The sequence below is a fragment of the Siniperca chuatsi genome, linkage group LG20, assembly GCF_020085105.1.
Source record: "Siniperca chuatsi isolate FFG_IHB_CAS linkage group LG20, ASM2008510v1, whole genome shotgun sequence".
NCBI lineage: Eukaryota > Metazoa > Chordata > Actinopteri > Centrarchiformes > Sinipercidae > Siniperca > Siniperca chuatsi.
This window is the reverse complement of record NC_058061.1, coordinates 11,850,645-11,867,173: the sequence shown is the minus strand read 5'-3', so window position 1 is coordinate 11,867,173 and position 16,529 is coordinate 11,850,645. Positions and strand designations below refer to the sequence as shown.

The window sequence follows — 16,529 nt, the reverse complement described above, 5'->3', positions numbered from 1 at the left end:
TTATTAAGACCATAGAAAACCAAATGCAATGCAGTGGAGTGCCTCTCAGTGAGTGTTCAGCCACATACTCAAAACTAATTTGTTAAAATAATTTCCATGCCTACATTCTTATATTAGATAATATATTCTTATATTAAAATCTCTATGTATCCTACTGTACCTGTCAACCAGTACAAACAATTATGTTTTATGATTTTACGGGCTGGTTATCAAAGCCATACTTACTGTGTACCAACCAGAACACTGAGCATCAAGAACTATCAAGTACTGAAAGTTGGCACAGACTCTCAGTCTTGCTCAGTTATTATCTGATCAGATATTAATTCATATTTATGTTGATTTTGTACTGCATTTTATTAAGGAAATGTTCTTAACACCCAAGCCATTTGTTTAAAAGCAAGTTTCAAAATCTGAAGGTTTAGATTCAACAATATATAGTTTTGAGACATGTTTAATTTTGGCTTTGGTATCAAATTGGCAAGAACGTACCCAGTTTACCAATGTTCTATCAGTCAGTACAACATATATGGGCTGCAAGTAATATGAATATGTCATATCAATGGTATGAGACATGTGTGTGGTAGTGTGCTTTACTGGTGTGTGTACTTTTTTGTTATTTGTTATAATAATTAATTTTCTGGAAAAAAATAAGGTGGGTGTACCTGTCGTGTGTTAACGTCAAACTAACGTCATTCCTCACTGGGCTCTCATTGGTTTATATCACCTCATCGTTTCTCCTGCAGTGGCCATATTTGTTGATGTGTCATATCAAAGTGACTTGTTGGGGCTATCAGCTGGTTCGACAGAAAGCTCAAAGTTCACTCTTATCTCGGTTGTCTCTGCATTGAACTACAACATGGGTTTTTCGCTTTCGGTGGGTGAAAATATAACCATCTTTATTTGTCCTTTATGCTAGATGCTAGCGTTAGCTGCGCTAGCTGAAGTGTGAACTGACTGTACTTGTAGCTAACGTTAGCTAACGCCTGTCTTATCAACGTTAGCTTAGCTAGTTAAAGTGAGCAGTGCCTCCATACAGTGTCAGTCTGCGGTTTAGCGTTAAATCCATTTGAACCACCCATCGTTAGTTTGCTGTGTTTTAGCGTATGCTGTGTTTTACGCAAGGTAATGTTAATGTGTTTTCCTAATTCCTTGTCGTAGCAAACTAAACAGCTAATTAGCGAGCTAAAGTCATTGGTAGGGCTAACGTTAAATGAACCGAAGTGTTAATAAAACGGCTGTAAATACAAATGGCACATTGGCCTGCTGCTTGCTAACTACACAGTAACCAACCATATGCATGGGCACCTAAAGGGTGTGTTTGAATAAGGCTGGCTATTGACATTACGTTGACTACTTTTGACAGTGTTATGGCATGACACCTGTCACAAGAGGATCAACATCATTGCATGTGTTTTCGCTGTTGTGCTTTCACGGCTCAACATGAGAAACTTGATTGTATACTGTATATAGCTATGTTCAATTTATCACAATAGGATGGTGGTAAGAACAGGGCTCCCAGGTTTTATTGTAAGACTTAAAATGTAGATAATAGGGCAGAAGGGGGACAACTGTAGTGAGAAGATGGTATTGAAAGAAGTATGACAAATGATGCTGAAGGGACTTTAGATCAGGAAACATGGTTTAACAGACGAAGGGGCCTCTACCATTACGTATAATGGACAAAAAAGTCGGGGAGCTGTATTAAAGTTTACCTGGCTTCCAGCAATTCTTAGTCATCTCTCAGCGATTAATAACACAGTGCTAACAAAGCCTTTTTCCGTCCAAGGGAATAATGTGTAACTGCTGAATGTTTTATTTAAGAAGTTCGGGTCATGACTGAATGTTTTAGAGTGAAACAGGGCTACTTTAGCCTTTTCCGTGGTTTCAGCATTACAGGTCAGTGGCCAGCTGGTTAATTAATTTTCTTCATATCCCTAAAATAAAGTGAACAAGTGTTATCAAGCTAATCCATAAAAGTTGTATTTCTTAATCTTCTGAACATGAGAATGGAATCATGTGTTCTGTCATGTACCAGCCCTTAGATGCTTTATGGTTTTTCACCCTGCTTCATATTAGACACAGTTAGAAAAGTGTACTTCAAAACTGAAGTCAAACATTGACATTGATACATTTGAAAGATAAATGCAGTGAGGGCTGTGTAATAATCTTGAATACCTGTCTTAGTTGTATGACGTTCTGTGCCACATGCCCACAAGTGTAACTATGTCACAGGTGTTGACAGGACCACACCTCTTAGCGTGTGTCAAAGCAAGTGTGTGTGTGTGTGTGTGTGTGTGTGTGTGTGTGTGTGTGTGTTGGACATATCTTTGAGTTATGTCTTCCTTTTAGTAAACTTGCAAATCACCAGAGAACTAACATGAGGAAATTTGAAGCTTATTGTCAGGGTTTTTCCTGGCTCAACACAAGGATAAGATTGTGTCTCACGACCAGTAAGGCACAACATACAAAAAGCACAGGGCTGCTGTATTGGTGACATACAGGAATTTTAGGCTGTTCACAGAAAAACTGTAGTCACACGATGTATGAAAACCCAAACAGTTTATTAGTCTTTGGTCCCACTCAGACTCCCTCTCTCTCCTCTGTGTCTGCTTCTCCCTCTGTCTCTTCCAGATTTGAACCAGAGAGGGACCATGGAACAGCCCGGTCCTGTTTCAGATACAGTCGTGATGGAAGGATCCGAGGTTGAATCTGTGTCGGTGGGATCGCAGCTGGTGAATCAGCTTCATAACAGCACATCTAGCGTAGAAGAGAAGGAACAAATCTCTCACAACAGTTCAGATGAAGCAGAAAAGTGCAGTCAGGCCAAAGATGAAGCACAGCTTGACAGTGAATTAATCAAGACTACGATAGATGTTGAGACGGACACAAAGACGAATTCGGAAGCTCAAACATGCAGTCAGGAACATGTAGAAGGGAGTGAGCTGGATGCTGATACTGGCTGTGATGGCAGTACAGTTTCCATGGAAGGTAGGATACCTTCACTTTCAAATGAGAATGGTGGAGCTTTGGTGGCCCCAGTCACCACTTTGGATGATGTGGTAGAAGGCTCTCCTCCTGTTCTTGAAGGGACAATAGAAACCTTATTGACTTTTAATGAACTGAAAGATTCTCATGCCACCACTCCAAACAGTAATGAGCAGCCATCAATCTTGGTTACAAATCGTTCCACAGAGCCATCGCCCGCTAATGATAGTGGTTCAGCTGAGAGTCCATCATCCACTTCCGTTAAAAGCGCTAACAAAAACTCCCCTACCGACTCGACAACCACATCTGGCATTTTCAATGGCCCTTCTACCCCCAGTTCCAACACTGTCAGCTCCTCGCTTGCTTCCAGCCCACAAACCAGTGCCAACATTTCAGCCCCCTCACATTCCTTGTCAAGTCCGTATGACACTGATTGCAGCCGAAAGCTTATTTCCCAGATCCAGCGCTCGCTGTCACAGGAGTCACTGCTGGATGAACTAGAGTCAGAGCTGTTGGCTTGTCAGCTGCCTGAGGGTAAAAGTGGAGGTGAGAGGAAAGGAAGCCCACCTGTCAATGGACTCCCTACAGACCAAGAGGGCTGCATGGTGGTCTTTGAGAAGTGTGTGCAATTCAAGTATGCACAGCAGGAGAAAGCTATTCAGAGGTAAACTGTTATTTAATCAGTTACAATTGATGCACTGTGGTGTCAGTTATTAGAGTAATCCATGTCTCGGATTTATCTGCGGCCTAGAGTAGCTGATGATCTACTAGGCCACCTTCATTGCATCATTTTAAACTGCTATTTGTACAGTACTTAGCTTCCATTGTAATGTGTCAGATTAGCAAGCGATTAACCTACTTGCTAATTGCTATTGTTTTTCTTTCGCCTTCGTTGTATTAAATCTGTCTTGATTAAGCTGACATACAAAAATATATGTTTTAAAGCCCAAGCAGTGTTTTTTGCAGTAATAAAACTGAACTTCTTGTGTAAATGACAAAGAATAACCCACATATTTGCTTATCCTGCTCTGTCTTCTGGCCTTAATAACAACAGCCTAAACTCTTGAGCACTTTGTTGGACTTGACCTGAATTGGTAGTGTGTGTGTGTGTGTGTGTGTGTGTGTGTGTGTGTAGCCTGCTTGAGGAGAACAAGAGGCATCAGGAGCTGATCCTGGGTATCTGTTCAGAGAAGGACAACATGAGGGAAGAGCTGAAAAAGAGGGCAGAGACAGAAAAGCAGCACATGGCCACCATTAAAAAGGTTAGTTTCATTCTTTATGGTATATTCACGTTGTTCATGGTCATATGGCACTGTTTTTGGAGCACAAACATAAGTGATGTGGTCTATATCTGTCTCAAGCTATTTGTAATCAATTAAAAACAATGGAAGCCTGTTTATCATATGTTTTTCATCAACAAGGAAGTTCTCCACTGTGATGTTTTGTCTGACTTCCTGTCTATGCTGAACATTGATTTCTGCTAATTGTGATCACATAGCACCTGCATTTTTGCAAATATTTTAATTTTTGCTGTATAATGCTCAGTGTTAGGGACTGTTACAGTTCAAAGAAAGGGGAAAAACTACTCCATAGTAGCCTTAAAAATGTATACGAACACTGATGGCTTATCAGAGCATTACTCTCGATCAGCTTGTCTTTATGTTATCTGGTAAGTATTGGTGTCCAAAAATGTGTGTTAATACTAACTGTAACTATAATATTTTCTAATCAAAATATAGACTAATATACAATCAACATTCATATGGTTTTAATTTGGTTAAAAAAAACTTTAAACTGTTACATAGGTAGAATATTAAAATCATCGTTTTAATATATGGAAAACTGAAGGACCAATTATAGCTTGAGAAATTAATCTATGCTGATTGTTGTACAATGAGAGGACGAACCAGAGGACAAATGGTGTGCAGCAGCACCAATCACAGTGACACTTAGTCTGGAGTCTAGCCCTGTACAGCTGGTAATTAAGGAAGTCAAACAAAGCAGCCTGGTGGAGAGAAGAAAAGGACACATAGTTCTGATTACTAGCATTCTACATGCCATATGTGCATCAAAGGCTGTATTCATTTGTGTGAATTCTGTGTCTGTAAATAAAAGGGTAGGACACACACGCAAAAAAGACACAAGATGTTTAAAAAACACACAAAGCTTACCATCTACGTAGCACTCCAAAACACAAGTACTTCTCCATTCATTGGACACTAGCATCGCTGTTGCCATAGAAGGAACGATCATTGATTCATGCTTTCTAGGTAACAGTGTTTGTTTAAGCATTGTGCTAGCAAAAGGGTGTAGGAGGGATTTTTATGACATACACCCAATGTATGCTTTGATCCTTTTCTTTTCCCAACCATAGATTTAGGCTTGATGGATTAAATGTCTAGTACTAATGGCTATTCTGCAGCATTTGTCAGAAGAATTACTAGTCAGATCAATACTAATCATATTTCAGACAAAAAGGTAAAAGAAGATCTTCAGAGATCTTCTCTCTCATATGTAATTATTTTTGGATTATCTTGCAGTCGTATTTTACAGTCACAGTATGTGGTTTCGAGGAATAGAACAATGCCAAACTGCCTTCCTCTTCCTGTGCTGTCTAAATTTATTTTGCCTCCAACATTTTGTATCAGTTGTCATCCTGTGAAGCAGGTTAGCCCAGGTGTGCCCAGGCTTACATGTTGCCCAACAAGTTGCTTACCCCGTATACTCCCTGTTTCTGCAGTTGGAGGGCAGGGTGGAGGAGCTGCTAAAAGAACTGAAGGAGTCGCGAGATAAACTAATTCACCAGGACCAGGCAGCTAAAGCTGCTCTCCAGCACATGCAGAAGGAGATGACTTACCGGCTAGAACAGGTATAACTGGGACTCAGATACTGTGAGTCTTTGATAAGCTGCTCACACAACTTAGTTTTGCCCCAGTCTGACCCTTGTTTGGATGTCTGGCCTTGTTCCATTTTAGGCTGCTACAGTATCTTTATTTTTGCTGAATTAAGGCCAAGTTTGTCAGTTAACTTACAATGTTTTTACTTAAAAAAAAAAAAAAAAAAATCAACATAGGGCAGTTTTTTCTAGTTTTTTTAGACAACGGTAGAAAATTACACTTCTGTACTGGTTTAATGTTTAAATTGGTTAAAGTAGTTTAAAGTGAATTTCAGAATCCCTTACATGTCTATAGATTTAAAAAAAAAAAAAAAAAAAAAAAAAAAAAGGGAAATTATAGCGATGCTCTATCCTGTCCTGACTAGTTGAGAAAAGACACTTGAGATACTTGGCTGAAGTGAAGATAAATATCCTCTTATCTTAACAAGATGCAACAACAGAAATTACTACCAAACAGTAGGGGTGGGCTATATGGCCAGAATATTCTTCTATCATGTTATATTGTATGTAAATTTTACACAATAAATTCAATCAAGAAATGGTTTAAAATAACCATTCCGTACTGTACTTCATCACATTTGATTATTTTCTTGTTTTATTTGGAACTTCCATACAAATAACTGCCTCACATGAGACAACACTTGAATTAAATGCCTCCTGCTCTGTATTTACTATTTCACTGTCCTCCTCCATGTTTTCTTGTCACTCTCTTCTTCTGCGGCGGTTTGCAAAACAGGCTTAGAGGTACATTACCGCCACCAACTGTCGCTCTCATGTTATGAGAACGTGGTAAGCAGTCCTGCTGCCCAAATCACGTTAACTTGCGAGGCAGCAGGATGCGCGAGATCACGCGAGAATCCAGCCCTGATTTGCTACATAGCCTGCCCCAAATATATAGTAGTGACACTAACGGTATATACCGTCATATTGCCCAACCCTACCAAACAGTTTAAGGATACTTTGGGATATATTTTTGACAAGATGGGATGGGATGCACACTGTTTATTATTAATGTATTGACATGAGCTCAGACTACAGCTCCTGTGATCATAGAGATCCCACTGAGGCAGCAGCTTGTCAGAGAGAAATGAACAGCAGCAAACTTGAGCAGTTAATGAAGACATTTCACACCACAACACAGCACTTTGTGCTGTTAATCATCCGCAACACATATAACGTCAATAAAGTGTATTTGTATATACTGTACATATACAAGAAAATGGATTTTCAATGTTTAATTAAGAGAGTTCTGAGACAAGAATCAGTTGTCTGAAATATATTAAGATGTTGCATTCACTTGCACATTTTTTTGTGCTGTGTTGTGGTATAGTATGTTTTTGTTTATTGGCCCCATTTGCTGCATCACTATCACACAAACTACAGGCTGAGTATCTCCTCCTACAGTGTCTGTAGTATCTCTATCTATAAATTAAGTTTATTCCTATGCATTAATATTACTGCCAATAAGTAACTTGTACCACCTTTAAATAAAAAAATGTTGTATTCACCTTTAGAACTAAATTATTGCAAAAGCTGAAATAGCTAAAGTAAAGGTTACTGACAACTGGCCAAAAATAAATCCCACAATTCTTCAAAGACGTTTGCACAAAACTAGCAGCTGAATGGTCAAGGTCTTTGCACACCAAAGCCTTGTTATTGCAGATTTAATCACTTGTTAAGCGAATAGTGCAGGAAAGCACATTTTTCATCCAATAGTTTGCACACCTGGTTGAAACCATGTAGGGTACTTTTCTCTTGACAGTTTTGTCACACTTGACAATTTTTAATTTCACTGTTCAGTGAACAATACGAGGTAGATTTTGCACTCAGTCGTCTCTTTTAAGTCCTTCCCTTGTATCAGTACTCCCTTGTATTAAGATAATGACCCACTCCTAATCAAGTGTGAGCCCCTGAGGTTTGAAACATTTGGTCATGTCATTTTTTAGAAACTGTGCTACATAACTGATTATTTCTTTCTTTTTTAAGTTGTTGGTTTTTATTTAAAATGTACAATGTGATGCCTGAGGCACAAAATGGGCTATATCTATTTTCATGAAGTGAAGACACGAACATAAAACTGTTAACTGACAAACTAAGAAATGGCACATGTGCGTCTAGTTGGCATGAGGAATGAACAGACCGGTGTGAGACGAGTAGAGAAAGCTGTGAGTGAGCCACTAGGTTGACAGTGAGGTGTCGGTATAGTAGGTGTACCACAGTGTGCCCTGGACTTTAAAGTGCTAGGCTGATCGAGGGCTTCAGTTAAAGACAAACTGGCACTTAATCAGTGAAAATATGAACTTTCTAAAATGTTTTTTACATTCTAGAAATATACATTTTTTTACATAATTTGTGTTTGTCAGCGGCAAAACCTGGTCTGCCATTGTCTTAGCAGCACTGTTTAAAATTTGTTGAAAATTGAAAGTTATTCAATTAAATCAGCAATTTATTTTGACTATTTTGATTATAGATTAATCATTTGAGTCACTTTTTATTCAAAATGGCAATTGGTTGGTTCCAGCTTCTGTAATGTGAGGGTTTGCTGCTTGAATATCATTTGTGGACCTAGATAAATAATCGTTATGAAATTGTGACTTTTTTCATTATTTTCTGAATTTTATTGATGAAACAATTAATTAATTAATCAAGAGAATAATTGTTGGTTTCAGCCTTCGTATACAAAATTGCAAATCATAGGATCAAGAATGTCTGGATGCATTGCTTTCTTTGTACTAAATAATAAAGTAATAATACACTATTATTGCACAGTGTAAACAATGCAATAAGGCAACAGAAAATTGGCATAATATTGCAGTGGAAGCATGTTGACTCTATTTGTAAAAGGTTGACAAGCTGACATACATTAAGTCCGCAGTTGTCTCTTCCATCCACAGTACAATGCAAGATGGTCCATCTATCCATCCAACTGACAAGCTTTCATTACTTGTGCCAGTCCAGGTTGAAGTGGCAGCAGGCTATGTAGAGTAGTCCATACATCTTCTCCCCAGCCATCTCCTTTTAGCAATTCCTAAGGGAGACATCACTTTCTTCTGATCCTCTTAAGGATCCAACAGTATAAGCAGCTCAGTGACTGAAGTGTGGGAAAATATATTAACCCATCTCATGATATAAACAATCATCTTAGGTGAACAAGAAGTGTGACGAGGCACGCCAAGAGAAAGAGGCCATGGTGATGAAATATGTGCGGGGGGAGAAAGAGGCCCTTGACCTGAGGCGGGATAAGGAGGGTTTGGAGAAGAGGCTGAGGGAAGCCACCAAGGAGGTAGACCGCCAGGCCCTCCGAGGAAACCAGCTGGCCCAGGAGAAAGGCCGGCTGCAGCAGCTGTATGATGTAAAGGTAAATACTGTGTCAGTGTCAACAAGTGCCTTGTTAAAGTGTTTACATCAGGACAGAAAGACTCAATAACTGCTCTGCTTGCTCAGGTTTTATTTGCATTTAGCTTGAAAGTTAACTTCTTACAAAAATAAAACATTTTATATACGGTGCAAAGACATCACACAATTGTTTTGATGTATCCATTTGAACTATTGCAGTGTGTTTAATGTGGTAAATTGATTTACTTTAGCATAATTTGACACTAGACACATTAAAGACATACAGAGCTGTCCCACTCATGGGTGTACTTTACAGTGAAATTGACTTCACATCAGTGTTTATACTTCATATCAGTTTCTCAAAAATGTAGCGAACATTGTTTGGTGCATACAGATTTTATCTTGCTAGTCCTTATTACGCTAGTCTTATCTCGGCAGTATGTTGGATCTTCCACTTTGGTAAATATTGGGGAATTAGCAGGGGAAAAACATCGAAACTAGTTATTTAATAAGTATCTCAGCTCAGCCAAAGATCTGTTTGCTGCCTCTGATATTGTTCCTGCTTCACCAATCTCTGTGTTCTCAGGAAGGCGAGGTTGGCAGGTTGACTCGAGAGGTGGAAAAGTTGAAGGAGGAGATCAACTCACATCTCATCAAGGTCAAATGGGCCCAGAACAAATTAAAGAGCGAGGCGGATGTACACAAGGTAATGTAACTGTGCTATTTTTGTATTTATTTAATGTTAAACCTGTTACCTATCAAGCAGTCATGTTGAGATTAAGTATACTTTTTCAACAGAATTGTAGTCAAACAAAATACAACAATTCACAGTCCAAATGTAATCTATAATGGGGAAAATATTTTATAGGCAAACATAAGGGGGGAAAATATCTTTGAGAACTGTTGAGCTTTTCTTATGATTGGTCTACAACCGTAAAACTAACAGAAGAAAAGGAGAAAAGAGCTAAAATATATTTTACTTGTTCATAATATTGTGCTTTGGATGCTATTGTAGACGTGGGTATGAACCTGAACATGTTGCAGTCAAAGTTTAATTAAATGATACACTAAATACAGATAGCAAAATTTACACATTTACATGGCTAATATGGTTGACTACATAAAGTCAGTACGTTGCCCATATCAGTTTGAAAGAACATACTTACATTTTTGGTTAATGTTGATTTTCTTCATTCAGTCTAAAAACCATCCCTGTTGTTTGTCAAAGATGTGCGCCTGCTAAGTATTTGTAGGATAGAAATGAATCCCCTTCAGTCATTTTGTCTGCAGCTACTCCATAAAAAACATGATTAGATGTGTCTTTTGATTCAGGGATGAAATGAAATGGGGTGAAAATAGTACAGTAATGATCCTGCAAGGAAATCATCATTAACATTGTTGCTATTTTTTGAAAATGTCTATTACAAATTTTTAACTGCCTCCAAGCAAATACGCAACTATAAACAGAGGGAAAAGCGAAAACTCAGTAGTTGCCCAAGGCCACAGGAACTGAGCCACTAGTGTTTCTCTTTGGTGTGTGTGTGTGTGTGTGTGTGTGTGTGTGTGTGTGTGTGTGTGTGTGTGTGTGTGTGTGTGTGTGTGTGTGTGTGTGTGTGTGTGTGTGTGTGTGTGTGTGTGTGTGTGTGTGTGTGTAAGTCTGTACATATGTATATATGCATTTGCCAGTAAAAGAAGTCACAAAACAGGAATGTTTTACAAATCATGGTTATGGCTTTATACAGTACAGGCTTTGCTTTGAAGTGAAATGCCCCCTTTTTTTTTTTTAGTTATAATTACAAAAGCATGTTCGTGTTAATTTGTGTGCAGGAAACTAAAGACAAACTGAGAGAGACCACATCCAAATTGGCCCAGGCCAAAGAAGAGACTGAACAGATCCGCAAGAACTGCCAGGACATGATCCGAACATACCAGGTCTGTGATATTTATCACATAGAAATATTGGTTTGCTGAGCAAATGTAAAATATCTGTGTTCGAGAAACAAAGTGCATGGATTTGTGTGCATGGAATGGATGTAGAGTGCATGTTTTTTGGCAGTGTTACAATTAGTGTGCTTATCAAAATCTGGGACTGCAGTCAGTTATCCTGCTCTCTGAATGAACGAACCAATTGGTCAAATGATTAAATTTATCTATAAATCGAATTGGTCAGTGACACATGAGATGGGAAAACTTTCAGCTGTATCATGACACTGTTTGCATGTTATTTGATTAATTGAGGTGAACGGCAATTTTCATTTATACCTTATGATGGTAGTAAAGAGCTGCCTACGTTTTTTCTGTGGTGGAAAGGTTGAGCTTGAGCTACTGTATTCTTTCATCAGCAGTGTGTTATCAGAACATACACAGACAATTATTGGCATATTTAAAAGGGAAAGTATACCGCAACTTATACCATATAGCTAATAAGATCAGAAAAGGAGTTGAATTGAACTAAAACCAGAATTACCTCCAGATATCTTGTTTATCATTGTCACTATCAGTTGCTTCCTTTTTCCAACGTCTTATATTTCATAAATAGCTCTATCTTTCAGGCTAGCCCTCTATTTATGTCAGCCCATCGTTTACTGTTTCAGCCGTTGCATTCTCTCTGTCACCCCGCTTATTGTCTTGTTTTCAAATCTTTTACCCCTCTCTCCTCCAGGAATCAGAGGAACTCAAGTCTAATGAGCTGGATGCTAAACTGAGGGAGACCAAAGGAGAGCTGGAGAAACACAAGCAGGAACAAACAGACCAATTAGAGGTGACAATCGCTGTGCACACATACAAACACTTTCTCACACAGATGTATACACAAGAACTCATCAGTGTTTATACATGAGCTTAAGGTGGCCAATGAGTGGGACAAAATGTTAAGCTAAGCAGCATTACCCTATAAATTAGTAGTTTATATGCTTGCTGCATGTCTGTGAATTTTGTTTCTATTTGTATCTATGTGGTGATCCACCAAAAATAAATTAACAGTAATGCAGGTTTGCTATTAATTCAAAATTAGAGTTCTGAATAAAATTCTGTTCTGCCAGGCCATTATTCAGCCTTTTATTGATGGTCTTGATGCCAGCTCTTCTAGTAAAAATGGTTTTTTTTCAGCTGTTTTCATCATTTTGAGAGGTGTAATTGCCTTAACTAGGAATGAGTAACAAACTGGCACATAGGCTCAACAGGCAGATGCACATGCACAAAGGCACAGACGTGAACTCAGTCCAAACACCATGGCCTGTTTTTCTGCCCCATTCTGAAGGGAATCACACTTTAAAAATAAATGGCCTAGAACTAATCAATATGAAGCTGTGCATTTCAACAACAACCCAGTAGAAATCACCCATTTCTTGTCATCATTCCACAGTCTGGTTCATTTATCCAGGGTGCTTACAAGTCCTTAAAAAGTCTTCATGTCTGAATTGAATTTTACAAATATCAGGCCTTAGAAGTCATTAAAGGTTTTTAATTAGAATTTTGGTGTATTCATTTTAGCTGAAGGTTTTTATTTAATCCTACTTATTTTTCATTTTTGTCAGGAATTTGGTCATAAAAAGATTAATAGAATTAACGTAAACTCTGTGGTATCAGACATTCTGTCATAAATAAACTTTTCCATTGATGATGTACAGTATGTTGAGATGAAATATTATTAAGCCTTGCATTCACATACGCTATGAGTGCATAAGCAAAATAACTAATGAATTCCACACTTGGATTGCCAGGAAATGCCCTTCTGCAATGAAATGATGCTACTGTAAGATTTTTCATTAAAAAAATTCTGAAAAAAATACATTCCATGAAGTGTGACTGAGAGTTAAGTTGATGGGTAAAACCATGAAACTGAATTGGTAATGTGTATTAAATCTTAGTAATCACAATCGGAAGTGGCAGAGGAGAAACCTTTTTAGAATTAGGATTCAAAGGTTGAGAAATGGAAATTGCTCATATGAGCAGACTGAAAACCATAAGAGTGGATAAATATCTAATGTAGAACTTAATGCATCTGGCAGGTGCACCGAGTGAAGGCCAAAGAGCTTGATGAGCTGAAAAGGAGTTACAAAGAGGGCATGGATGAGCTCAATACTCTACGCACCAAGGTTTGTCATACAGATAAGTGCAAACATCTGTGTGTGCACATGATATCAGCAGGTCTTCAGCTTAATAAGTTTGTGTTGTTCTGTAGTTAAAGTGTCTAGAGGACGAACGTCCACGCTGGGAGGACGAACTGAGCAAGTACAGGGAGATCATCAATCGGCAGAAAGCTGAGATCGGCCGCCAGAGAGAAAAGCTGGAAGAGATCACTGCGCTCCAGGAGCAGCATCAGCGGTACAAACACACACTCTCACACTGATCATACAGGAAGAGTACTGAAAGTAAAAGTTAATACACTTAACTAATATTGCATGCATGTCATTCATCTAAAGGAAATGACTAAAGGACTATAAATTAACATACATTAACAGAGGCTGTGGATACTGTGTTTTGTTCTAAGGTGTTGCCCCATCACAACCCCATCATATAGTGCTTCTTTTGGAAGATATAGATGGCCATGAGTGTAAAACAAATTTACTCTGACAATAATTTTTCCAACATAAGTATTTACTGCACAAATAATTGTAATAATAATTAACTCCCTCTAAGTCAGTGTGCTGCAATATTGAATTAATTGAGCATAGCCTTTGCTGGCTGTAAATGTCAACATTCATTGGCTTGAAGTCTGAATATAGTTCACACACTGCAATGTACTGTAATAAGCCTATGTGAGACATTAGTTTAGCATTTTTAAAATGTACTATGCTTCAGTAATAAATGTCAGCATTGTGTGATGTCCACAGCTCTGAAATCAAAGTCCTAAAATGTTAAGATAACTGGATGTCTGCAGTCGCTCTAGATGATGATAAGCTAGGCCAGCTATTAAGCTATAATAGCTGCTGTTTTTGCTTGCTGTAAACGTAAAAGTGAGACATCTTGTTGGTAATGCCGTGCTTAATGCTAAAGCAAATATTATGTTCTGTAGGCTACAGTGAATTGTGATGGGCTTGTCCTATAACCCCAGTCCATTTTGGGAAAGGTCATAGGAATTGGAAGTAGTCCTGTCAAATGCGTTTGTTGCTTACCAAGGCAGTTAATTACCATATGTGTATTTTTAAATGATGAGAGTTGTTTTAAATTGATTTTTAGTAGGACATTAACAGTAGGATACAGTGACTGTCCTACTGAAGATCTTACAGTTCAGACAGTGATACATTGGGGCCTTTAGACTTTGCTAAAATAAAAATAAAAGCATTACATCATCAATGTATCATTTAAGTACTTGCAGGCCAGTTTCACTTCTTGACTTGTGCACCTGTATTACCATTCAAACATAATTGGATTTGATATAACTGTGCAGGTTGTAATGTAGTTCTTGTCCCTTTTTTTAATACATTTTTTTTCAAGTACCTTGTTACAGGATTTAAAGATAGACCGGGGACAGAGATAGCACACAGGGCAGGAAAGGACTCGGGTCCCTCTGTGGGGTGTGTGGCTCTGCCGGCCATGTGCAGATGACTTGATAGAGAAACTAAATAAGTGGAAACACTTATTGAAATGCTTTCTGTGCGTGCCAGAGTGCCATAAGTCGGTGGCGCCAACCCAAATGGATTTATGCAAAAGCTTCTCTACTTTTTTTCTTTTTGAGCAGCAGAACGTTTCTTTTCACCACTCGCACCAACATTTTTAGTTGTTGGCAAGAAAAAAAAAAAGGGTTTGATGCCACCAGTTCTTTGGTCCATAGACAGCTTCACTACCAGTGAAGATTGTGACATTCATTCTGACACATTATGTATGGCTCATGTTTGCCAGGTATTTTGTAAATCAGAATCAAACTGTCACTGGTCATTTTAGCTAGCCTGTAGCTTCAGTAGTCCATATGAATGCAAAAGAATTGGCTTATTGGAATTAAATAATTGATGACATATAATTGAATTAAGAGTGAACAGTTAAATCTAATGTAATCTAATGTACTCATGTTTCAAGCATTTCTGTCCTTCAAGTCAATAGTTTGTATCTTAATTTTGAAAATTATTTATTTCTGTATTGGCTCTTTGTGTCAATAATATGTCTTATGTCATTTTCTGTATCTTATTAAGTATAATTTTCTGTTTGTCATACAATTCTCATATATAATTGTATCCCTAATAGACATAATAATACACATTTCACACATATAAGAAGGGAAGATTGTAGTGAATGCTCATTTAATTTGAGTCTCTATTAACACCGTGGCAATCATTTTTTTGTCACACAGTGATAAACAGGAGATCACGTCTCTTCGTGAGGAAGTGGACAGCCTGACCAACCAGATGGCTGACCTCCAGCGTGATGTACAAGGCAGCAGGGAGCGTGAGGCTGAGTTATTGGGCTTCACTGAGAAGCTGAGCAGCAAGAACGCCCAGCTCCAGTCAGAAAGCAACGCACTACAGTCTCAGCTGGATCAACTCGCCAGCAGCTTCACAGAGCTCCAAGCAAGGCTGGAAGAGACCAACATGCTGCTAGATGACAAGGTCTGGGAAGTTTGATCACACAGAGTGATAGAGTGAGATGTGGAAGTGATAAATGACTGAAACTAACCTGGTTTTAATGGCTGAAATCAATTCACTAAAATCCTGTAGGAATGCCTTCCTGAACTCCTTCACAGAAGTGATTCTTGTGTCCATTGTCAGTCTCAGTTTAAAGGTTTTCTTTTGTCTTTTACATTAATCAAACATACGGAACATATGGAACAAATGTACTGTAGAGTAAATTATTTTTGCTTCTGACATACTCCGTAACAGCTGAGTTGTCTGACCTAGAGTATACAATGTCGTTGAATAGTGATATTTTCTGGCTTCAGGAGAAAATCTTTAAAAAGTATTGCACACATTATTTTCAGTTCATTTGCAGGTTGCTAGACTGTGAATTTTCTTTTTGGAACAAGCAGCCATCGTCACAATACCTTAGCACTCTATCATGGCTGTTATTGCATTATTACTCAGTTGTCCCCCCCCCCCGTCTCCATTAATCCTGCAGTCACGGCATCTGAAACAGGAAGAGGTGCTGAGGCAGCAGGAGGTGGAAGGACTGCAGGAGGAGAGGTCAGCACTGCAGACAGAGGTGGCCCAACTAAAAACTAGAGTTGAAGAGCTGAGGGATGAGCTGGTGACTCAGAAAAGGAAACAAGTTGCCAACATCAAGGACCTGACGAAACAACTAACACAAGGTGAGGAAACCACCTTCTAGTATATTTCTGTAGCTCCTTCATGGTACAGTGCCCAACTTAATGTAACTATTT

General features: G+C 38.5%; 1 protein-coding gene across 5 annotated transcripts in view; it reads left to right on the top strand.

Annotated features, from left to right (window-relative positions):
* Positions 1-724: 724 nt before the first annotated feature.
* Positions 725-16,529, top strand: part of ccdc186 (coiled-coil domain-containing protein 186) — a 30,092-nt gene continuing 14,287 nt past the window's right edge. The window contains exons 1-12 of one of the 5 annotated variants that reach the window (XM_044177692.1): positions 725-874; positions 2,632-3,649; positions 4,121-4,247; positions 5,726-5,854; positions 9,027-9,239; positions 9,804-9,923; positions 11,045-11,149; positions 11,880-11,978; positions 13,228-13,314; positions 13,401-13,543; positions 15,507-15,762; positions 16,268-16,457. In XM_044177692.1, the coding sequence (XP_044033627.1) occupies positions 2,652-3,649; positions 4,121-4,247; positions 5,726-5,854; positions 9,027-9,239; positions 9,804-9,923; positions 11,045-11,149; positions 11,880-11,978; positions 13,228-13,314; positions 13,401-13,543; positions 15,507-15,762; positions 16,268-16,457 (2,467 nt within the window). In that variant the 5' untranslated portion in view covers positions 725-874; positions 2,632-2,651. Of the gene's footprint in view, positions 875-958; positions 1,123-2,631; positions 3,650-4,120; positions 4,248-5,725; positions 5,855-9,026; positions 9,240-9,803; positions 9,924-11,044; positions 11,150-11,879; positions 11,979-13,227; positions 13,315-13,400; positions 13,544-15,506; positions 15,763-16,267; positions 16,458-16,529 lie in introns of those variants that run through there. The other 4 variants (XM_044177693.1, XM_044177694.1, XM_044177690.1 and 1 more) reach the window with 4 other exon arrangements.